Below are 25,080 nucleotides of genomic sequence, written 5' to 3'. Positions count from 1 at the left end.
AGTGATGAGCTGCAGGAGCAAGGCTGAGTATTGCTTCCTGGCTTTTCATCCCTCAGGGGCTGGGATTGGATGGGTTTCAAGGTCCCTTCCATCCCAAACCATTCTGTGATTCTAGAATGCTGAGGAATTTCCAGTGCTGGTCATCATAAATACATGTAAATCATTCTGTATCTTACGGTACCTCCAGAACTCCTTTACTGGTCTGTGAAAGCATTCAGCCGAGGTCTTGAGAATTCATTTCTCTATGGGTAAATATTATAAAGGCAGGTTATGCTGAAGAGATACTATAGGGATATTTTTCACATAGGATGTGAAAAAAATGTAGTATTTCTCACCTCCCCCTTATTTTATGCTGCATTACAATTATCTCTGCTCTTCCTCAGGCAGTTGCTATGCCACACTCAAGACAGAGCGTCTGGGAAGTGGGAAATGTCAACTTTTAAGATGATGTTCAGCTTTCTTGTAACATGCATTCTTTATGTAACGGGTTTGAATTACATATTGTTCTCAGGCCTTCAGCTCTTCACAGAAAGTCAGCTTGACTGGGCACAGTTGCTTGCTTTTTCTTAATGAAGAGTTGTTAACAGAGGAAAGAGCACAACGAGGGGCCAAGTAATGTCTACATGATTCATTAAAAATATATGCACAATGAGCAGGGTTGGATAGCACACAGCTTATTTTTATTTATACAGCACCATGCATTCCTGAGGAAGCGGGCTTTGCTCCCTGCACGAGCTGAATATCACACTGCCAAGTCCCACAGCAAGAGATGATGGCTTCAGACTAAAAGAGGGGAGGTTTGGGTTAGATGTTAGGAAGAAATCCTTTACTCAGAGGGTAGTTACACATTGGCACAGGCTGCCCCAAGAAGCTGTAGGTGCTCCAACCCTGGAGGTGCTCAAGGCTGGATTCGATGGTCCCTTCCAACCCAACCCAACCCAACCAGCTCAGGGCAGCTAAACAGCGATCTTCAGATGATATTAATTCCAATGCAGTTAGTGTTGATGTACTGTGTTCTTTCTGAGAAGCGAATCATGGCCATGATGGGAAAGAACACAGCAATAACAATATACATGCAAGAAATGCAAAAAAAAACCCAAAAAAAACCCCAACCAAACAACAACAACAAAATCTCATGTATTAAAACATATTAAAAACATAAAACATGCTGCCTATGTTGCTATCGTTATATATTGCTGTCTGAAATTTAACTCACTCAGTGCTGCTGATGCTGTTTGTCTCCTTTTCATATTGATCTCGGTTTGGAGGATGAACATAGACCACAGAATGTCCCTCCCAAGTTTCTGTCTATAAACTGCCATCACAGAAGGACCTGGGGCAGCTCTGATGCAGAAGGGTCTCCCTCTATTGATTTAGTTCACAATGGCAGCCCAAACCTCCCCACCTTCAGTTCCCCTTTAAGGGCGATTTCAGCTCTGCCACAAATTACTGCACACTCTGGGGCTCTATGGAAGGACAAGGCTCATGCTGCAACATGGGCTACAAATCGTCGCTTAGAATGTAGAGAATGTTGCAGGGTGGGATGTGGTTAAGGTCGGTGTCAGTAGGCTGCCCTTGCTCCTTCACAGACCAGTGTGTAGGTCACTCCAAAAGTAACGCCTCTTATTTATTTCCACGGAGACTACAACAGAAACAAAGAGATGAACAACACTATGTGATAGAGCAGATTTTCAGCTACAAAACACTATTTTTTCAACATAGCCACCACCATTAGCTGTGCGTTTCACCAGCTCTGAACTAGAGTATGTTGAGTATGTTGAACTGTGTGCCACGCTTGTAACAGCCTGCACCACTGGAGGTGACCCTGTGTTTCATAGCTGCTGTGACAGTGCTGTTACAAGGAAAATGTTGCCCATGCAGTTCAACTTTTCACTCTTTGTTTTCAATAAATGTTCAGAACTGATGGATCTCAATGGGTCCCATTTGTTTCCCACGTGACGCACCTTTGCTCCATCCGCACATCCATGTCAGACACGGCTGTGTCAGACCGCCCCTCTGCTGCCATCTGTCGTACAACAGCATGTTAGGGGACAGCGGCGGGAATGTTCAACCTCTACTGCCATCACACCAACATCTGCCTGTGTCACTATGGGCCGAAAGAATCAAACAGGAGGCAATACTTTCAGAGCAGCCCTTGTATTTTTTGCATGGGGAATTTCGTCCTCGTTCGCAGGCTCATCGCTCAGCCCCCTTTAGCCTTCCCTCAGCCGACAGCAAAGGCCGTTTCCAGGTGGCCCTATAGACGCTGTCCCGCTTTTCCCCTTCCCACCCCCTCTTCCCTGCAGCTGCCCCGATGCCGCAGCCCTCCCTGTGCCGCGTGCCAGGCGCGGGGCCGGGCAGTGCAGGCGGTAGGAGGCAGCAGCGCCCTGGCTGTGCGAAGGCACCGAGGCAGCTCCGGAGCGGCTCTGGGTTCTGAGGGCTCTCCGAGAGCCGTGCCTGTTTCGAGCCTTTCCCTCGGAGCGCGTCTGCACATTGTTTCTCCCTTCTGCGATGACACGGCACTTCTCCGGCAACCAAAAAAGCCCGATAATTCGGGAAGCGTTCGAAACGCATCGCCCCTTCCACCGACACCTCTATTCCCAACCACCCATCACCGCGTTTAAAGGACCCGTGCGTACCGCGGGTCTCGACCCACCGCGCACATTTGCGCGGACTTTACGTAGGACGCATCCCGTAGGTGCTGCGGTTCGCACAGGTGCAGCCCAGCGCAACAGCACAAGGGCACGGCTGAGAACCCCAAAAAACCCGACCGTGCCCCGGGTACAAGTTGTCACCAAGTGCCGAGCCTGGGCCCGCCCCCCCGCGCCGGGCGGGCGCTGCGCGGACTCTGCGCGGGCGCAGCGTGTGCGGGGCGGGCGCCGCCTCGGCCGCGCAGAAGGGAGGGAGGAAGGGAGGGAGGGAAGGAGGAGGCGCGGGGGGGAGCGGAGCACGGCGGCCGAGCCGAGCCGAGCCGCACCGCTTCCAAACGAGCGGTACCACGTTTTTGTTTTTTTTTTTTTTAAATTATTATTTTATTTTTAATAATATATTTTAAATTCTTCTTATTATTTCTTCTTATTATTATTTAATTTGTTCCTTTCTGTTTGGAAAGCGGGGGCAGGTAGAGAGGAGGGGGGTGTCCCCGCCCGCCGTGCAGTCGGGATGCGTCCCGGACGCCGGGCGGCTGCGGCGCAGCGGCGCTGAGCTGAGCTGAGCTGAGCTGAGCTCACCATGGACAGCTTCGACTTAGCTCTGCTCCAGGAGTGGGACCTGGACTCGCTGTGGTGAGCGGCGGGCACGGACTGGGGGGACATGGGATGGGCGGGGGGGGCGGGATGGAACTAGAGCGAGGGGTGCGTGCTCACCGGAGGTGTGCAGCTATCGGGGGCTGCGATCGTTTGGGGGCGGCGGTGCGTTTAGCGAGAGGGCAGCGATAAACGTGGGGTGCAGCACTAGTGGGATGCAGCGTCTCGGGGGGGGGGAGGCATCACCGGAGGGTCTCCGGCAGGAGGGGGTGCAGCACCCCCTGCCGCTCGCTCCCCTCCAGGAGGATGCCCACTCTCCATCGGCTTCACCCCCAAATCATTCCCTTTGCCGCGGACACCCCCGTCCCTTCCGCACACGCCTTTCCCCCCACCTTGGCCGCCCTCAGTGCCCCGCTCCCTGCCGCCCTGGCCCCCCGCACCGCATGCCCTTGACCTCCCCCGCGCCCCCCCGGCTGCGGGAGGGGGGAGCCCATTTCTAGAAATGTCATTAGCGGCGGAGGTGGGAAGCGCTGCCTTTCTCCCCCCCGCCTCCGCCGGCACCTCCCGGAGCCGCTGCCACGAGTAGGAGCCCTCTCGAGAGGGAGGGGGGTGGTGGTGGTGGTGAGGGGTTCTGCCCTAAATCACGGCTGCGCTTTTCTCTCCTTCATATTGTGATATATTGCCACGCGTTGCGGGATCCCCGTGTGTCGGCAGGCGTGCTGTCCTCGCGGGGCAGGTGTCACAGACCCCAGCGTGGGGCTGCTCCCTAACACAGCCCTCGGGAAGGGGGAGAGCCGCTAGGGCTGTGTAACGCCGCTGCGCGCTGATAGCGGGCGGCCCATAAAACTTTAGATTGCGGAGGGAAGTTGAAAAGAGCGCCTATCATGCAAAATTAGTTACTGCCCCATAAAAGTTTTTAATTACAGCCGTTCTGCCTGCGACACGAGTTAAGGTTATGTCCTCATTTCAGTTATAAATACCAATGTTCGGTTTATATCCAACGCGCAGCATTTATCTCGGGTCTGATTTTAAGCTTTCGGTCCATACACACAGTTTAACAATTAAGTTATGTGGGGCTTCCACTAAACAAGAGCAGGGGAAATAGTACTTTGACACGTTCAAATGCTTTTCCCTTTCTTGTTGAATAAAGACTAACTTTGGAGCAATTTGCTTTTTCCCATCCAAAGCATGATGATGTTCATCATCCCGTTCCCTGAGCTAGCTGTTGAAGTGAGTACTGGATTTGAAAAGCCAGCAGTGTGACTCTGGAGAGCCAGGGCTTTGGGTCTGCTCCTCTATGACCCTTTGAGCATGTTTCTTGGCTGTTGTGGGGCCACTCAAAATTGATCTCAGTAGGCACGAAGATCAGGTGTGAGCCCAAAGAGACATCAACCATCTCTCAGCTAAGTGACACGCTTAGAAATGTCAGTATTGGTGTTAGGAGTGATCCTGTGCTTTCATAGATTTTTCTGTCTGTTTGTTTTCTCTCTGTTGTTGCTGTTTAGAAGCCAGGTTCAGCAGAAGGGCTTCAGATCACAGCTAAAAGCCGCTGCGTATCAGCAGGCCTATGCTCCTTCCAGAGATCTCTCCCCTGTAGCAAGGGTTGGGCCCCCCAGGCGCTGAGCAAGGAGGTCAGGGGCTTCAACCCAGAGTTTGTAGGCTTGTGCTCCATGGCCTTGGGTTGGAACATCCAAGATCACAGGCAGGGAGGGTCAGCCACGAAGGAGTTGTTTTGGCGCATGTTTCCAAACAGTCATTTTGAAAGTGGCACCAATTGTATAGAAAGAGAAACTGACAAAAGGCAGTGAAAACTTAGAGAGATGGTGTCAAGGAGCAGCTGCACCTGAGTGGGTGCCGTGTGACCAAAAAGGAAAATAAAATATAGCACACAGATAACAAGCAAGTGCTTCGCGGCAAAGAGCGGCACTTAAGAGACTTAATTTTCTCTGCAGCAAGAATGAATGTTGTCCTTTATTCTTTGGAATGTAGCTATAATGACAATTTGTGCACTAAACTGATGACTGAAAATCCACTTTTTGCAGTATTTGGCAAACGTTTTGCTTAAGTGTGCAGTAATTAAATATTAACGCGGTCTTCTCAAGTGTTTTTTTTATTATTATTATTATTATTATTTGGTATGTTCTTGGAGAATCAAAAGGGTGTGGGAAGGGTTTTCCAGATGAACAGAAGCACACTGATCAATTCTCATTGATTGTTACTTTTATGCTGTTAATGAATTTGCTCTCCAATTAATACGTGCTATGTCTTTTACTCTGCCGTAGCATCGAAAATGTAATAATGTGTTGTGTCAGGGCTGTAAGACAGCGTTTAACCAGTGAAGTGAAATGGGAGAATACTGTAGGCTCTTATCTACTAAGGAACACTTTTCCTGGGTTTTATTGGTGCCATTAACATTTCTGCTTTCCAGAAAACTACAGTAATTCAAATAGTGATGGATGAGCACCGTCTCAAGTAGAAAATTCATCAGAATACACAAATCTGTGGTGTAAACAAAATCCGTTTCCATGTGGTAATCTCTTTCCAGGACGTTTTGAGGTGGTCAACCCAATGTCAATTGGGGCCTCAGTACCTCTGAGTGAGTGTCTGTCCCAGACACACAGCCCCACCTCCTGTATGTCTCTTTCTATTTGTATCCAATGTATGTAGTCTGATTTGTCCAGACTTGAGGATTGTTTGATGTCATAATTTTGTATTCGTTTAGACCAGACAAGAGATGGAAAATCTCTGTTAGCAGTAAAAAATACTGCATGTGCTGAAAAGCAGTGAATGAGGAGACCAAAGGACATGAGGTTTGGTTCTGTATTGTAGGCATTTGCATTGTAATTTACTTTATTTAACAACCCTACACCAAAATTCAGCCAGGCTACTAGCTGTGTGCTTGGGCTTAGTGCACAGCAGCCCTGGTTAAGGCTCGTGGGTGATGTGTCTCCTTCCTCAGTGCCTATGTAAGGCAGATAAGTAGGATGAAGTTTTTCCCATTCATTAAAAAACAATTTGCAGATTTATTTAATTCATAGAATCATAGAATGACAAGGTTGGAAGGGACCTACAAGATCATCTAGTCCAACCATCCTCCCAATTACCATAGCTATAGAAAACCACTAAACTATATCTCGGAACTCCTCATCCAGACAATTCCTTACTGTGTCATGTCAAACTAGGAGATAATTTTGAGCATATGTTTGTTAGCCATTGACACAATGTTTAGGTAAAAGAAGCCACATATACAATCAGTGTATTTGGCGCTGGTAATTCAAGATATTCTGAGCTAGCATCAGTTCTGTAGAGGTTGGATAGTTGTGTAAAAAATAAAAAACAAAAACGTATAGCTGTAGAGCTTCCAAGCTGCAATCAATATCAAATGCCACAGCGTAAGGTGGCCCGGTGTGTCGTACAGACCACGTATTGAGTTACCGGCTCATTTGCTATCTTTGGGTCTGTTCCTGCTCCATTTGAAGTCAATGAGAGTTTTGTTTGGGAAGTTGCTGTTAACAAAAAGTGGCCAGACATCCAGCGCTCTTATAAATGAACCTTTTGTAACTTCTTGATCCCAGGTTGTCTAGCTTTTAAGTCGCTACATTTCGTATTTGTCTAAATCAAGACTTCTATTTCATGTTGTGCAGTGTCTGATGTAGACAGTTTTAGAAAGCGAATTCTACAACTGCTTCTTCAGCCAAAGCAAATTATCCAGATGTTTGTTTTTGGATCACAGTAAGCAGTGATTTCTTTTTGGGGTGAGAATGTCTCTCAAGCCATTGTCACAGTGGGGTAAGAGGCCAGGCCAGGCTGCCTGTGTACAGTGAGGAAGCAGCCATAATACCTCCCTCTCACAAAAAAATAGTTATGTACCTGCTTTTATGTCCCATGTCTTTTACAGCTCTATTCTAGCCCACGTCTTGGACTTTTTGTCCCTTATTTCTTTTCTTTTACCTCTTGGCCCCTTTCTACCTGTAACCCTGAAATACCATTTGTCTCCTTATTGTCTCTATCTCTGTGGTGCATTCTGTTCTGCTTTCATCCCAGGGTTACCACCTTCCCCTCACCAAATCCCAGCTAAAAATTTGCTCTTCCTGTGATGATTGTACATCGTGAGCAAACAATAACAAGCATAATAACTATCGGCTGTTCCCTTCTCTTGTTTTCACAGCATGTTCTTTACTCCTGATGCCTGTTTTTTAGGCTGTAGGCCCTTTGGGTCAGGAATTGCTTTTATTGTTTGAGGTTTTTTTTTGGTACAGCACTGAATAAATTGTATGTGCTAAACATAATAAGTATAAATAATAACAGCAAGCTTTTTCGTGGCCATAATACTTTATAAGCATCAACTGAATAATATTATTTTTAAAAATATGCCTGTAGGACCATCTGAGCTCTCAGTTACTGGATGTGATGTACCACATCTTCATCTGATTTAAGCCTGTAGAGCTCCACTAAGTACAGAAGCTTTGATGTTTTGTATCAGATGAGGATCTGGCTTATCATCTCTAATTTACAGTATGCTCGGTCACTTTGTTTTAGGATTGTTACTATTTTTTTTTAATTCTCTTTTTTTTCCCCTGATCAATGAAATGTGGATACATCAGTGCAAAAGTGGATCTGCTTTTGCATCTCTCCGTTGAGGACCATGGACACTTAAGTCCACGGGTGCCCATGTTTAAAGCATGAAGCTAACAGCTTCTTGGTCTTTCTGATGGGTTTGCAGATTTGTGTCTGAATGTGTTTTCCATGAAAAGCTGAGGTGGAAACCTCCTGAGATTACTGGAAGACCATTCCAGAGAAGATGTGAAGTGTGTGCAGCATTTAGAACCACAGAATCATTATGGCTGGAATGACCGCTTAGGTCACCTAGTCCAATGATCAACCCATCACCACCACCACATTTCACATTCAGCGTGAAAATTCTGAGGAAAATAATGGAGTTTATTAAAACTAGTGGACGAGATATATGAGCTACGAAGGGAAAAAAAAAAAAAAAAAGGACCCAGAAGTAATACAGGTTATGGGCACATCTTTCTTGTCATCCATATATTAGGAGCAGCGTCATACTCATATCTGCAACACCGTCATTAGAAAGCAACTGCTTAATTGCAAGGTTTTTAACCTCGTGTAACAAATTAATCCATTTCCTAGTTATATTTATGACTATGAAACAACAAAACGTGGATAAAAGGAATTCCAGCAATTATTCACAACATATGTTCGGAGATATCTGAAAGTCTGGTTATAGCTTTATTAACAATAGCAGTAATAAAAGAAAATCAATAGAAATGAAGAAAAAATTACATTAACTACAGCTAGAAAACAAGGAGGTTAAATTCTATGTGAGATGGTAGGTATCTCACCTAGCAGTGAACAAATCATAACTTGGAAGTGACATCCTCACAGAATGAGATATCAAAAAAATTGTAATTTCCATGAGCTCCAGAGACAATGCCTTTGTGCATGGGCTGGTTAGCTGTAAGGCTAATTCCAGCTGAAAACTACAAGTTGCTCTGTGAAAAACTGAAAGTAGAAGCGGGGAAAGCTGTCAGCTTCCTTTGTTTGGAACAAGACTGTCCCTGCGGCAGCCCTGCCCTGCTGGTTTGTGGGAATTGCCATGCTCTGGGCTGTCTTCATGGCTGCCGTCTGCTGGGAGACACACAGGAGCCTATCCCAGCCTTGTGGGCTTTACTGCTGTGCCACCTTACTGCCCAGGTGTCCCTGCTGGGAATCCAGTCCAAAGGGAATGTGGGGTCAGGAGTCAACTCCCACTTTGCTGTGTGTTTGGGGTAGTTTATCTGCTGGTTGTCTTGCACTGGCTTTCAAAACTATCCACTGTGTTCTAGTGGAAGTTGCGCATTTATTCAGATAGCGAATGCTCCGCAAATACCTTTGGGTGGCTGAAAAGCACTGTTCCATTAAACATCTGAAAAAAGGGAGCAAATCAGCCATATATGGAAGAGTGTTTGCAACATTACCAGTGGGGCCACTAACTGATCTTCTGTCTGCTAAAATCAATGTTAGGACACTGATTACGCTTGCTGCCGCTGCCTAAGGTCTCAGGAGAGCCAAAATGGACACTTGTAGTTGAATACTCAGGTAATAACCTATATAATTTCCGAATAATTTGTGGGTAGCAACAAATTCATACTTAGGAGAAAGAGTGAATGAAGTGTAACAGCGGTTAAATGAACACAATGGCAACTATTAACATTCTGTGCTAAACATTTTCTATGTCTTTGCAGAGGTAAAAATGCATGAGAGAGCTACTCACGTTCCTCTATTACAGCTTGGTATCTCAGCTTTCCCAGTACCTTAAACAAACTAAAAGTATGTGTTAGTGACTTAAGTTGACTTCATTTTATTCTCTTAGGAAGGTGTTAACCCGTGTGCACGTACCGAGTACCAGGATATGGTGTATCTTGGGAAATGTGACAGTTGGAATGCAATTTAAAGTTATCCTCAGAGATCCTTTACGTTCGTTTTTTTTCTTAAATAAATTAGTTCCAATGCAGCAGCGGTGGTCTCAGCAGTCAGGAAACACTTAAAATTGTGCAGGAGGGACCAGAAATCTCTGCTAAGAAGCTTTTTGTTGCCGTGCTTTGTTTCTCAATAAAGATGACCCACAACTGCAAGTATTTAAAACTGAAAACAAGAGGGTTGTATTTGACAAAGCCACACAACTTCTTAATGTAACCCAGTCTTTCCGTGTGGTTGTTTTCACATCTTTGGGACCAAAGAAAGAGTTCTTTGTGGCTCAGCCTCATTTGACTGAATGGCAAGACTGGACAAATAGAGGACGAAGGCAGTATCTTCTTACACTGCGTGTGTTTTCATTGCTTTGAGGAGTGATCAGTTCTTACTGCATGTATGACAGATGACTGGGTCAGGAGGGAGAAGCATTGGTGAAGTATGCATTTGTAGTGGTCTGATTTAGAAGCCTTATCCATGCTCTCTCCTACCATCCATTTCCCTAGTTTTCTAGACTTGTCTTCTTTGCTTTGATTTCTGTGAAGGCTTAGGAGAGCCTGTTCTGAGGCATGGGCATTGGGAGATATCCTAAATGTCCTCAGTGTGGGCTTGACTTTTGCTTTGAGGTTGCTGAATGGTGCCTACCTGCTAACAGTGCACCAAGAGAAGGTAGATACTTTCTTCTGGCTGACCACAAGGGCTTGGCTCTCTGGTCTGTGGATAATAGAAGGGAACAACATAATTTTAACGTATCTGTCCTCTGTCTTCAAACAGAAAGTGCAGTAGATGGTTGAAGCATAATCCAGAACAAACGAATGAATTCTGTTGTCAGAGGTGCTTTAGAGAAGACAGTGCTGTTGGTATGCATCCAATAGAAGAAACATTTTTGCATTTTTTGTTTCTGAAGCAGTCAGCAAGGGAACCTGTCATGTCATCAACTGTTTTGAAAGGACAAAGTAACAATAAAAGCTAAGTGTGCTTTTTTTTCGTTTTTGTTTGGCAAGGAGAGTACAACATTTCCTCCAGGATGATGACCTTGAGTTAGCTAAATGTCACCAGTTTAAAGAGTAAATTAATGTTACAATGTGCTTTGTTTGTGGTTAGGCTTGAAGGCTGTCAGGAATTTCTTAGTACAAAAGGAGATTGTGTACTATTCCATTTATTTAGGCTCCCTGCAAGAAAGCCACCATGATCCCAAATGATCCAAATTAGTATTACCACACTGCATTGCATGTTTGGATATAGCAACGTGTTTGCAGCTGGCTTACAGTTCTTTACCTCTTTTCACCGCATAGATGACTCCAAAAGGGCCGCAGGAGTTTACATTTTTTCTTGATCATTTCTGATTACGAAAATCTGTTCCAATATCATAGCACTGGAAGGGAAAGTGTGCGCATTTCCAATATGTGTGCATTAATGTATTGCTGACTATTTGCTACAGTTGATTCTGCAACATCTGAGGTAAAACGGCAATGAGATAACCCCATGAAAGGAAAGTAGAGATAAATGCAGTTTCTGCAGACGTGCATTGGCTTTTGTAGATCCAAGCAAGGTGTCTTTTACAGCGCTCTTCAAGAACCTCCTCGCCTGGGTGCATGGCTGTGTGAACATGATTACATACTATGTGGTAGAAATGCAACCTTTTTTTTTTGTTGTTGTTCTTAGAAGTAGCAGTATCTTGAACTAATTACAGCTGATATAAAGCACATTTAAGGAAACCCATTAGAGGAGAATTAGAACTAGAGCAGATTAGCTAGTCTTTAATGGCCTTGACTGTAGATCTTTTGATGCCTTAGTAGCTTTTCTAACACTCATTGCTCATCTGTCTTGACTAAATGACTGAGGAGCTTCTTTCAACTCACAGTCTGGTTGTAATGTGAAAAAAATTGCTGTTTTCAGCTGAAAAAATGATTATCAGGGAAGGTAAACTGTACCAAGTCCTGTGCTACATTTGTTGCTGAGATTTAAAGCAGTATTTTACTGCTCAATGTGACTGCATAACAGAAAGAGCAATCTCTAATATGCTTCTCATAGCTATTAATTATTTACTTTCTTGAAATACAGATCATAGACAATTCTACATGACTTCCCTCCTCACAGACTTTCTTGTCTCTGCCTTTATTTTTGTATGCTTTGCCAGTGCCTGTAAATTCATTTTCACTGAGAGGGGAAATTAGTAATTTAGACTATTGCAGCTGTTTCATAATTAATTAATTTCAATTTAAAACAATCAAGTAATGCACGTCCATTGTTCATGTGCTTTTCTGAAGCAGTAAGATTCGCAGTATCAAAATAAGTTCCAGATGGAGGTGCATACTTTGTAATCAGAGAAAAAGAAACCTTCTCAAAAACCTGAAAAGTCCTGCCCTGATCAAAACAAAATATTACACTTAAGCACATTTTTCATGTTCTGAGCTTCTATTTTAAGAATTACTTAACGGCACCAATCTGACACGTTATGTTGGACGTTAACTTATACGTGGAACTATAGAGTGAAAGAAAGGGTGATGCATGAGTGTTTATTCATTTGTTTCCTCAAATACTTCTGGCATCTGTTAAAATGTAACAAGGCTTAGCACATTTTTCCATTTTGGCACCTTGTTTTCTATGAAAAAGAGAAATATTTGCAATGATAAATCATCTCTCTGCTAATAATCAATAAATAACGTGTTCTCCTGAGGAGGAATAAAAAAAAAGTGTGGTAAAATGAAATGAAAAATGTTGAGCAGAAGGAAAGATGATCAAAACGGAGCTGTGAAATTCCATACATTCCTATGCCTTAATAAACATTAGGTTTTGCAGAAGAACTTTTAATATGGCAGTTTGCAATAGGAATAAAAAGTCTTTTTTTGAGCACAAAAGACACTTAGGTAGGAGATTTCTATTATGTAAATGTTACAGTTATTGGCGATAGCCCATTATAAAGAAACACTTTATATTCCAAAAAGCATTTACAAATAATGGGATAGATGCTGCAATTTGTAGTCCTGACTTGGACAACTTTCTCTTTGAAGTCAATGGAAGTTTTGCCTGAATAAAGGTGGAAGGAATTAGCCCATTCATTATTATCTGAATTACATCAAGAGCTGACTGCTAAACAATAAAATCATGATTCATAACATAACGGCTTCACTTAATTCTTTTGTAGTCTTAATATATCTCATTATATGGTACTTCTGTTCTTTCGTCTCTGTGCAGTATTCAAATTAATAACAACCACCTTTACATAACTGATGGTTAGACATGTTTTGCTGCCTTAGCAAGATCAAAGGATTTTATATACCCTTTTTGGATAGATACCAAGAATAGGGTGATCAATCTCTTCTGTAACCATTAAGCACAGTATAAATATCTCAGGGTACCCAATTAGACACAAGTGGTTTGCCAGATGCTGAGAGCATCACCAGTTGTCAAGAGCTTCCCAAGTCTGTGGGGCAGTCCAGAATTTATGAGGGATTAGCGGTGGTCTGAGTTGTCACTGTGCTGATTTGTGCTCTTTCAGCTGTGCCCTGCTGTAAGCTGCCTGTATGATGTGTGGAGATAAGGTTCAAGCGGCAGATAGCTCATTCTCTTCCAGGCACCTCTGGGCGGGAAGAGGCAGGAATGGATGCTGGTGCTCCAAATCTTCTCCTCTCAATGACCTGGGAGGAGTGGGGGTTAGACTATGAGAGACAGCTGGATTGGAAGTGGGGAGGGGAGGGCATAAGAGAAGACTGAAGAGAACTGCTCAAGAATAGTGCCCACCAAAAAGGCTTTAAACCAAAGTTGGAATTAACCCCTCACCAGGAAGCCATCTGTAGCCCCAGGGCTTTAAGAATTCTTTTTATCTGGAGATGTAATTGAAACAAGATGTGTAACAGCTGCGAGATGTCAGGTTTGTCAAAGGAACTAGAAAAATGAGTTCTCTGACACACTCACAACAAAGTAACCTATAGCTTAAAAAAAAAAAAAAAAAGGGAAAAAAAAAAGATATAAATTATCACTCGGGTTAAAAAGGATAAAAGGAAAATAGTAAAATAATAAAAGTTGTGCTTAATAGTGGAGCGTGGATAATTTGAAATTAAACTGCACTGAAGGTTTCCAGAAGAAAGAAACAAACAGCTTAAATCTTTACTCCAACAGAAACAGTACTAAAACTGCTCACGTCCCTGTTGTAACCAGTTCACTGGCGAACTGAAATGGTTGGTGCTCTGCACTGACCCCAGGAGAGGGTGGTAAATGGTATTTTACCCTGTTGTTCCTGCATCACCATTGCAGCCCTGCACATAGCAGAGGGTTTGAAACTAGATGGTCATTATGGTCCTTTTCAACCCGGGCCATTCTATGATTCTGTGATGTCCTGTGCTTGGTGCTGTGCAGAAAAAAAAGCTGGTTGTGGGACCAAAAATTCTGCAGACAAATTGTGGAAGACAAAAGATCATAGTGAATATAGGCAAAATTGGTTGGGAAGGAAAGATGGAGAGTGTTATAGTCAGCTGAACAAACTGTGGTCACAGCAAGCCACCAGCTTGACCATGCTGCCAGATGCTGGAGTGTGGGCATGATGGGAAGAAAAAGGACTTTGTAAGCAACAACCTCAAAAGGAACAACGTGTGCGTGTTTACTGGGGTCTCTCCCAAACATGAGTAACACCATAAGGATAGCCTGAAGGTATTAGCTGGGAACTTGGAGAGTGAATTGCCTGAATGGGCCAACTGAAGAATAGGGCCAGCCTTTCTGTAATGGCTTTTTGTAATAATGTTTCGTAGTTGTAGGTCCTTGGTCATGAGGTCCTGTGGGAGCCGGTGAAGAGCTATCAGCAATAAGGGGCATAATGAAAGCATCCTGCCTAGGAAATGCTGCTTGCTGCAGCATTACAGCTAGAGCTGGTCCTCTATTATGAAGTCCAAGTGTGCAAGTTGACATACATGTAGCAGCAACAAAATGGTCCTTAGCAAAGCTCTCAGTAGGTGGGTTTGGTAAGTGACAGACAGTTACTCTTTGTAGTTTAGGACTACAGTGATTCAAACAGGTAAACGTTACAGATACATGGAATGATTTGAGATGGAAGGGACCTTAAAAATTATCTAGTCCCAACCTCCCTGCCAAGGTTTCTTTGGTATTTCCTGATGCAGTATTGTGTATCTCAGTGCTGTGGAGTTGTCTGTGGGAAGGTTGGAGCCTGAGGTCATATGAGATCAAAGGCAAGGAGAGCGCATGAGCCATCCCTTACTCTACCAAATAATATATAGTATATAAATAAATGCTGCCTCTGTGTACATGATACTGCGATCTGCAAAATATCCTAGAACAGCCTCTGTGGACTGATGTTGAAAGTAACTCCTTAGGGCTGATCTTACTGAAATGGTGATAACTATTGGGTATTACTCAGGGCATCACCAGAATACACGTGGCACCAGTGGGAACTAACTAAACATACCTCTTGCAGTAGTGCTATGGAGTACCACTGCAGTACTGCTGCTTCAGTTCAGAGTCCTATAGCCGCACCTGGATAGCAGTACAATGCACGCAAATGCCCAGTTTTAGAAATGAATTGGAAACACACCTCCCATACATTCTTTTCTGTTCAAAAGAAAATGGAAATCTAATTTCTGAGCAAATATGTAACTCAGGTGCTCTCTTTTCCTCAACTCATATTCAAATGCAAAACCAGCTAATAAAATTTCAGTGCTGCTTTTACTGTAATTTGGTTGGCGGAAGAAAAGTCATCTGTTAAAGCTCAAGTCATTGTAACTCATTAGGTGCTAATGGCTCTGCACCATGGAACAGGAACAGCCTAGCTCTATTGAAATGCTGCTAGTTCACCTTTATGTTTTCACAGTTGCCTCCTGAGGATTGAAAGTACAAACAAGTTTTCTCACGATACGCTGTAAAGAGTATGCTAAAGTAGCTGCATTTGCCTTATCCCAGAAGTCTTTGTCTGCACTCAGAGAAGTACAGAACCAAAGTGAATCCAGAATTTGAGTATGAATTCTGCATTTCCTCCTCAGAAGTCTCAGGAGAAAAGTGTGTGTGCTCACAGATGTCCCGTGTATGTGCAGTAAATCTAAAAAGTTCTGAATGTGCCGGCCTTGATGCGCCTGGTAATAAACCATGGTAATAACTCAGATGATCTGCATGTGCATAATAAATCTGATGCACCTGAATACAGGCATGCAGGATGGACATGCTGTGCACAGACTGGCTGGTTTCCAGGTCTTCTGGATGTCAGGCTTCCGCTGTGATAGTCTTGCCTGGGAGTCCCGGCAGATTCGCTGACTTCTGCTCTTCATGTCAGAATTTCCAAGGCACGTCCTGGAGGAATGGCACATGTGCGAGACTAAAACCATGAGCACTGTTTTTTCAGTGTGCCCATACTCATTCAAACTAGACTGTCATCATGAGAACATAAACTACTGTGAACCTGTAAAGGTGCTCTTCCAGGCAGCATAGGCAGTTCTGCAAATAATACCTCAAAACCCTACAGGTTTAAATCCAGTTCTCCATCTGATTTCTTCACATGAAAGTTTTGTAGATGTCTGGTGAACGCACATCACCTCAGAGCACTGGCATCCTGAGTACCTTCCCTGACTGCATCACTTTGTTTTTCAGGAGAGCTTTAGCTTAAAAGCTGTGAGGTGGTGGTGGTCAGGGTCTCCCAGGAAGATCAGGGATCGGAGCCTGGTGGGTTCACACTGTGATTACTTATTCTTCTCCCATGTCTGAGGATGTTCAAAAGTGGAGATACTACAGAGGACCAAGGGTTTCTCTCTCTGCCCTGTAGGTCAGCTGACCTGGAATGAGTTATCTTCATGTGGTGGAAAACAGGTTGGCAATGTGCAGATTGCCTATTGGAAATGCTTCCTTGCCAGTTGGCTAAAGGAAATGCTAAGCAGAGGCACAGAGTGGGAAAGAGCTAGCTGACATACTGTTCTGAGCCACATGCTCATGATTAAATAGTATGGACATCAGGGCTCAGCCTAAGTCTGGTTTGGTAGCATGTGAACAGCCTCAGTTTTCTGACAGAGGATGTTGAAATGGAAGGTGATGTAGCGGTGGTTTTGCAGATGCTTTCCTCTCCTCTTTTGATTAGCTTGTGCTCCTGACTCTGAAGGCAGTCTGCAGGTGCAGAGGACTGAACAGAGTGCTTCAGGTTCACAGTGAATGACTTTTCCCAAGTCTTTGTTTTGGAAAAACTGGCATTGTTTCATTTCCACTTAACATTCTCAAGTTTGTCAGTTCATCCTAGTGATCTCTTGAGGTTTTCAATAAATATATATGTGAGACTGAGGGATGTGGTTAGTGGACAAGGCGGGGGTGAGCTGATGGTTGGATTAGACAACCTTAGTGGTCTTTTCCAACCTCATTGATTCTATGGTTCTATGATTCTATGTGTGAGTTATTTTTTCATGATTCATGGAGTCAGGTTGGTTCTTGCAGATGTAAACATTTTCCTAAGTAAATTCTTTTTGAGCAGTGCGAGAATTGCTTGTTGCTCTAGCCATCCTACTACTGAAAAGTTAGGAAAATATCAAAAAGAGTGCAGAGAGTTATCCAAGAATGATTAAAGTGAGACCTCCCCTTTCTGTTCTGCTTTTTTTCTGTTTCCTCTTGTTCCTATTCTCTGAGTTTTCTTCTCTTAATGGAAGCTTTTTATTATTATTTATTTGTATATATATTTTTAATCTGAATGAGAGCAGGAATGAGCCCCATTGAGAAATAGCAGCAGAAGGATTGCAACTCTGTCCAGATGAGTGCTTGGTTTACCCCCCACCTCTGCATTCATTTGAGTAGAAAAGGAGCTCACAGCTGCAAGATGGGGTGACTGATTTTACAAAAATGAAAATGTTTTTGTTTTTTGCTTTCTCTGGCAAATAAGCCTTCTTTGCCATCATGATATGGGCTGCATAGAAATGAAATCGGAGACTTCATTGGATTGTAAATCTCTACATTTGTGTGTAAATAAGGAGTACACACAGAGCAAAGATGCTAGCGTGATTTCAATAAATCAGAAAGCCTTTAAGATATTACTATACCCTACTGAGTTATAGTCACATCTCTCCCCAGGACTTTCTCTCAGTGGTTTTCTGTGCCAATTCAGGACATTGCCTTTAAGCTAATTAGCAATTCTGAGCAAAGTTGGAGGGAATTCATGTTTTCCTTCAGCTGGGCGACATGCTTATCAAGTCAGCTACCTCCAGTCTGATGCAGCAGGCTGCCAACAGACTTGTCACAATTTATGAAAAGAGTTTGTGGTGGAGATGGAAAGTATAATGAAAACCACATCCACCAATTAAACACCTACATTTCCGTCTGAAGTCCAAACAATGGATGACTTTCCTTTTGCAGAAGAGATTTCTCAAATCAAAGCAACTTGTAGAAGCAATATAAATTAGGAAGGGAGCTTTAAGTAGATCATTAATGAATCTCTGGAAGGCTGAAATAGTGAGGCACGATGCATTTATGAATATGATCTGCTTGAAAATATTCGCCATCCCTGGGTGTGTTTAAGAGCCATTTGAATGTGGTGCTCAGGGATATGATTTAGTGTAGGGTTGTTACAGTTAGGGTACTGGTTAGGCTGCGGTTGCACTTGATGATCTTCAAGGTTTTTTCCAACCTGGGTAATTCTATGATTCTATGATTCAGCTCTCAGGAATCAAGTAAAGGTGAAGCAACCATATATGGGACATGTTCAGCTCATGTCTTCAGTAAATATGTTATCAGTTTCTTTTTCCAATAGGCAAAGAGCACTCTAGGTACTTTCCTTAGTGTGTGATACATGGTTTGAATACCAGAAAATTAGTATTGGTCAAATTTTCGAAGTGAACAAAAACTGACCTTCTCTTAATAATAGCAAAATACAGCAGAGGATCTTCAGAAAACACAATGAACTTGTCAAGCTGAAATCAGATGATGAGGAAGAGCCAGGAAATGACACATTCAACAGAACTGTGGATAGAATTGTAGCAACAGGAGCTTTGGGAGCTGTTTTCTCTGAAGAAAATCGCTGGTATCAAAACATTTCATTCCAGGGACACAGAAGAACAGAACAGACACTTCAGAGAAAGGGTGTCAAAATTAATTTTACATAATTTTACTGTCAACACTCAATTACTAGACAGTTGATACAGACCAGATGCAGTGAAAGATATTGCAAAAATACACAGTGTGATGATAAAAACAAATGGTATTATTATTAACACTGGGGTTGTATTTATCTCAAGTGATGCTCTGAGATTTTTTGGCACTACGTTCACTGAGCATCGCGTCAGTAGGTCTGTAAAGAGTTTGGCAGTGTTCATAGGGAGCAACACTTGAGTCCACCAGCTTTGTCCCATGTTTTTATCAAGAGGCAAGACATTGTATTTTGTGCTCTGTGTTCAGCATTGCTTGGATGCAGCCATGCTTCTACTAGACCTAAGCCCACAGTGCTTTACGTAAAGCCCCCCTTCAGTCTCTGCCCTGTTGGGCTGTGTCTATGTGTGAAAAGCTCCCCAGAAGGATGTGGGCCAGGGGAACCTTTCCAGCGGGCATGTGCTCTGCGTGTTTGATGATGCCAGTGTATCTATCAAATGAGTAATTCTTTGGGAAACTGCTATATGCATTTCCAACCTTTTTCTTGCCAGCTGGGACACCTGACAGGCTGACAAGGAAAGGGTTTGAACCAGGCTTCTCTCTGAGACTTTATTTTGTAAGGATGACAGAGAGTCAGTAGATCATTCATTGTAAAGTACTTCAGACAGTAAGGCATCTAAACCTGAAGTCTGCAATCTGAGATGTGTGGCTGCTGAGAAAGGCTGGCAGTTAAGGCAGGAGGCACAGTTTTATTGCTTATGAGGAGCACACATTAAGGGAGCACAGGAAAATCTTAGGTTTGAAGTCTACAGAAAAAGCAAGCAGCTCTGGAAGGTCAAAGTGCAGCACATAATCCACAAAGGATGACTGTTAGCAGCTTAGAGACATACCTAGGTTGGAGGCTGAATGGGTTACTAACATACTAACTACCTACCTGAACCACTGAAAATCACTTTGATTATACCTGTCATTTAATATGCCTAACGATCGCAACATCAGCCAAAACCAACTCTCAGTTGTTTGGAGACCAGAGTTTGATTTTATTTGCATAACGAAGTACTGCAGGTTTATGCCAGGAGGTTAATTTAGCTGGTCATGTACCACCAAAGCAGATTCTTATTTCAGCTTTTACTGCTTGTAAGGACGGTATAACATACATAATGGTTTGTGTGCACAGTGCGGGCAGAATTAACTCCCTGAAATCATAGAATCATAGAACTGTAGGAGTTGGAACCTTAAAAGGTCATCTAGTCCAACCCCTCTGCAATGAGCAGGGATACCTACAGCTGGATCAGGTTGCTCAGAGCCCCATCCCATGTCTCCAGGGATGGGGGATCCACCACTTATCTGTGTCTCAGAGTCTGTCCCTTTCTTTCTCATAGCCCCTCTTATAAATCTTCAGGGCAGAAACCATACACAACTCAACTAGGTACCAAGTTGCCAGTCTCCTCCCATTGTGTAACTGAAATGCCCAGGAGTGTGCACAACTCAAGTTATGACTACTGCTTTCATGGCAGGATCTAATCACAGCAAAAATGAAGTTCTCTGACTCCTTCCTTTGGCAGGCACAGGGTCTGGCTCCCATGGGTACTGAGAACCTCATTTTTGGGTGCTGTCTTCTCTCCCTCTTCAGTGTGGGAATTTTGGCAGCCAGTGCAGTACTGTGAATTACATTCTGGGAGCTGGGTGCCTAACTCTGCCCCAAGCTGTGCAGCTCATCCCAATAGCTAAGTCTTTTAGAAGAGGCTTTAGATCTTAATGTCATTATATTTATTGAGTTTAATGTTTCCCCACCAGATTAATTGAAGCCAGCTGCTTCTCTCTAGTGAGGACTGGTAAATGTGATTTTTTCTTCAGAGGAGACAAGGATGTTTGCCTCATCTTTTGGATTTTCAGAGAAAGAATGTTTGCCCAGAAAATGTACCCAGTTTTGTTGCTAATGCTGAGATGTTCTAAAAAGAGAAGGTAATTCTCACCTAATCTAATCTATTTAGAGTATTTCAAGAGAGCCCATTACTGGTGTCTGAGTGACAAATGAAGGTCTGGATTGCACCTGCTAGGTATGTGTCTGGGGAAAAGGCATGTGCAGCTCATAAGGGTAAAGGCATGCGTGTCCTCACGCTCTCATGCAGGAGCTATCCCCTCTACAGATTTTTCTGGTGAGACATATAATAATTCCCAGCAGACAACAGGTCAGATTTCAAAAAGAATATCAATAACTATAGGCCTGCCTATATGTGAGCCGGCAAAGTACATGAGGATGTAAGCCGAGTAGCCTGCTGTACAGTCTGCAGGGTGCTGGCATCGGTATGTGGAAAATTGCATACATATGTGCCATTATTTAACTGAATTTACTTACATAGATGTAAAATATAGCTAACATAATGCCCGTACCAAATTATAGGCATTACTTGTAAGAATGAGAATTGTCACGATATGGCAGCCAAAATTAGTGGCTCCTATCCAGATTTTGAAGATAGCCTTTATCTTTAATTGGCAACTCCTGTCATCCTCCTCAACCTGGTGCAGACATGAACATGATTCACAGATTTCAGCGTTAGCAGTAGCAGATGATTTCTTTCTAGAAAGAAGATGGGGACAAACAATCATCCTGTTCTGTTCCTCTCAGGAAGAACATCTCTCTCTGTTCCTGCTGCAGTTGTTTGTTCCTCAGGGCCAGTCACACCAAACAGCATTTAGCAAACAGCTTGAGATTTCACACCTAAGGCTTCATCATCTCGCCTGTAACAACCTCTGGACCGTAGCAGAGAAGTCTCTGACATGTCCAGCTTTCTGCCCCCCCTCCCAGCCTTTTACATAAGCTCCTCTGACAAGGAAAGTCTAAGACCAAGCCTAGGAGAGTGGTGTGCAATAGGGGAAAGGAAGATGCAGTGTACAGTATTCCCTGGATAGCACCAGTATCCAGTATTTTTTTCATCAGTGACAAGGAGGAAGGGAGATGGACAGCAGCAAAGCTTCCTCGTTCACCCTTGTGCTGCTGGAGGGTTTCTTAGGGCAGGAAGACTTTTTTGCTGATCAGGACTGTCTCTAGGAGCACACAGCAGAATAGAGAATCTGGCTGTTAGCATGTATCCTCCCTAGATCCCAGCTTGCATTCATGGATGTTGGTTATTTCTGGAACCGGGTAGAGCGCAACATGTATACATTAGTAAAATCAAGTCCTTATGCTGTTCAGGAAAAATTGGCTCTGAGCTGTATAACTAAAAAAGCTATCTGTCTGAGCTACTTAGAATACTGCACAGTTTTTGCCAGCTGAATAAAACCGATAGAATTTCTATGAACAGAAAGCTTTTGACAACAGTCTTTGAATTATGAGTGGCAAAACCCATTCTCTTCATTTTTAACTTCTAACCTATGATGTATAACATAGCCCTCATTTGAGGATAAGGGGTTAGTATCTTATTGACTTGGCTTTAAATTGCATTTAATTGTATTAAAGAGTATCTGCCATTTATTTATTTATTTTCCTGTGGAGCTATATATGCTGTAATGGATGAAATATTTGACTTGCACACAGCTCTAAGGCTAGACTTTGGAAAACATTCAGCTACAAAGCTAAGATGATATTTAGTGAAAACATCCCAGAAAATTATGATTTTACAATTACCTTATTGGTAGTTTGATTTTAATGTAGTTTTGCTGATAGCTACCTTTGTACTTAAGGATTGTAAATTAATTAGACATACTGTTTCATCTACTCAGGAGGCAGGAGAAGAGCTGAGCTAATAGCTATGGGAGTGCTGCACCAATTTGAGACTGAGGCTAAAATGACATGATAGAGGGAGAGGTTAGTCCTCTTCCAAGGTTGTCACTCCTGGTCACATTTTAATGTGAATTTATTGAACTGAAAGAGGTTAAAGAGGTAATTCTGCACAAGAAGAGAGAAATTTCTAACATAAAATGGAACTCATCAATAGTCCCGGTGTCTATAGGGAGTTGTCAGATTCCATAATATTAACCATGTAATTAACAGCGTATATAAAGTGATGTGCTTTCAAATAATTTATATTTCAGATGCCTTTCAATGTGCTAATAATACTTCTTTTTATTTTTTTTCCTCCAGTCTCTTGGAATCACTGCATTCCTTTTTTTTTTTTTTTTTTTTTTTCTGTTTTTTTTTTTTTTTTCCCCTTCTGTATAAAAACCCTTCACATCTATCAGAGTGTTCTAACTAGAGCTCATTCCCAAGGGTGACTTAATGGACAAAGTATGGATAAATCCACATGACAAATCCACTTTACAATATGGCACAGCTGGCATCCTCTGCTCAAGTTCAGCTCACAAATAAACTTGTATGGAAACAGCATTGATGCAGAGTTCAGGTCAGTGCATATTGCTTCATCGTGTCCTGGAAATGACCCCTCCTACTAGCAGTAGTGATGCACCAACTTTTGCTTCTCTCTTTCAGATGAGTCAAGGTGCGAGGGGTTATTTGCTGAGTACTCGGCAAGAGAGCATGTATTCAATTGTGTGGTATTTTGTTGCTCCTGAAAACCTCAATTTTCAGTCTTTAGCGATTGGGCTTTGAATACTCATAGGCTCTATAGTAACCTTTACTGCCAATCTTTATAGGCTTTGCAAGATAATAAGCAGTCATTGAGGTAGAGGGAAAAAAAAAAAAGCTTTTCTGAGAACTGGACTTAACTAAAACTAGACCCTGCTTTGTCTGAGTGCTGTAAGCCAGCAGCCCCACGCCACCAATTCTGTGTTACGGATTGCAGCTCCCTCACGTTCCCCATTGTTGACCCGGGTTGAAAATGGGTTTTCTGTAGGATTTTCTGGAAAGTTCTGTCAGATCTAGTTGAAATCAATCAGCAGGTTCAGAGTTGCTGCCAGGAGGAAAGGAGCAGCTGATGGGTAGACCCTGTGGTCTTACTCTGTGTTTCCTTCGGAAACCAAGTTGATGGAGAAATACCTATCAGTCTGTGGAGTAGACCTGTGTTAAAAAGAAGTATTTCTTGTTTCAAAACCGTATTTATGTGGAAAATGGAAAAAGAAACAAAAAGGTGCAGGTTTTGTACCTGGCTTGGAGCCCAAAAGAAATGTTTGCTGGAAGTTTCCAGCTGAAGAAAATCAGGCCTTTCAGGAGAGGGGGGTGTGGAGGTGGCCATGAGGGGCAGCAAAGGTGCCTGTGCCAGGGAGACTCTGGCACATGGAGAATTCCCACCTCTGGTACCTGCAGTTAAAATGGTGTTAAACTATAAAAAGGTGGCTGGGGATAGGAGGCTGAGGCCTGGAGCTCAGCCTGAGGCAGCTCCATTTCCCCAGTGCGTGCTCAGCACTCCTAGAAAGGCCGAATTTTTACTGTGCCTCTCCTCTGCTCTCTTCATATGCCAGAATTAACACCTTCATGTAACACACTGGGCTTATAAAGTGACTTGGTTACTTGATACTCTTGTGATTACATTTTCAGCGTGACTGAAGAGGAGAATGTCTGATGTGGTTGCAGAACACAGACCTAATGGTAGACCCATGCAGGAACCACCTGATGAGCATCAGGCTATTTGCCTAGGAGCAGTGAAAAATATGTTTCCATGCTCATTTACTATAGTAGAATATCTTTCTTTCTTGTATCTTTGATACTTTTAATGGGTAAAGTAATGACATTTTAGATATACTGCAATAGCTGTGCATATTTATATCCAAAGCAGACAAAGAAGACTATTTTACAGTAACCTTTATGGCTTATGAGAAGTTGGAACACTTTCTCCTCCTATACCTTGGCCACGCTATTGTGAAAATTCACTTATATAACCACTTCCAGCAGCCAAACAATAAAACATTTCCAGTCCCCCTACAAGTTCATTTTATAATAATTTAAAACGGCCCGTTACCACCAATAACTTCAGTGCTGAAAACCAGTACAGCAGCTGTGAAGCCCTGGCATATAACTTTTCATGGAAGGCAGTGGTTTTATCACAGCCATGAACACGCAAGTGACCTGGGGCATAAAATTACTGCTTGGAAAAAAAAAAAAAAAAAAGAAGATCTATCTCCACAAAATGCTCAGATATCTACTTATAACAATTACAACAATGATGATTTCACATCTGTTAGGCAGACAGTTTTAATCTGTAAAAGGTTAAGTATTTGACAGTCACTTGTTCTTACATACAGATTAGCTGCTTGAGGTTTTAACCTTTAGATGTACTTAAGCAACTACTCTTTAAAATTTATTGTGTAAAACCACCCAAATAGAAATGGTCTCATCACTTGTAGCTGAAGAATACAGAAGGTCTGGGAGACATTGTTCTCCTTTCTTACCAAATCACTCGGTTAGCTTTGC

The 25,080-nt window shown here is 43.0% G+C and overlaps 1 protein-coding gene across 1 annotated transcript in view; it reads left to right on the top strand.

Moving 5' to 3' along the window:
- Positions 1-3,018: 3,018 nt before the first annotated feature.
- Positions 3,019-25,080, top strand: part of AFF3 (AF4/FMR2 family member 3) — a 315,282-nt gene continuing 293,220 nt past the window's right edge. Inside the window, exon 1 of the mRNA XM_015850512.2 lies at positions 3,019-3,284. Coding sequence (XP_015705998.1) covers positions 3,232-3,284 — 53 coding nt within the window. The 5' untranslated portion in view covers positions 3,019-3,231. The remainder of the gene's footprint in view (positions 3,285-25,080) is intronic.

This window comes from Coturnix japonica, chromosome 1, assembly GCF_001577835.2.
Source record: "Coturnix japonica isolate 7356 chromosome 1, Coturnix japonica 2.1, whole genome shotgun sequence".
NCBI classification, from domain to species: domain Eukaryota; kingdom Metazoa; phylum Chordata; class Aves; order Galliformes; family Phasianidae; genus Coturnix; species Coturnix japonica.
This window is presented reverse-complemented; position numbering and strand designations above follow the sequence as displayed.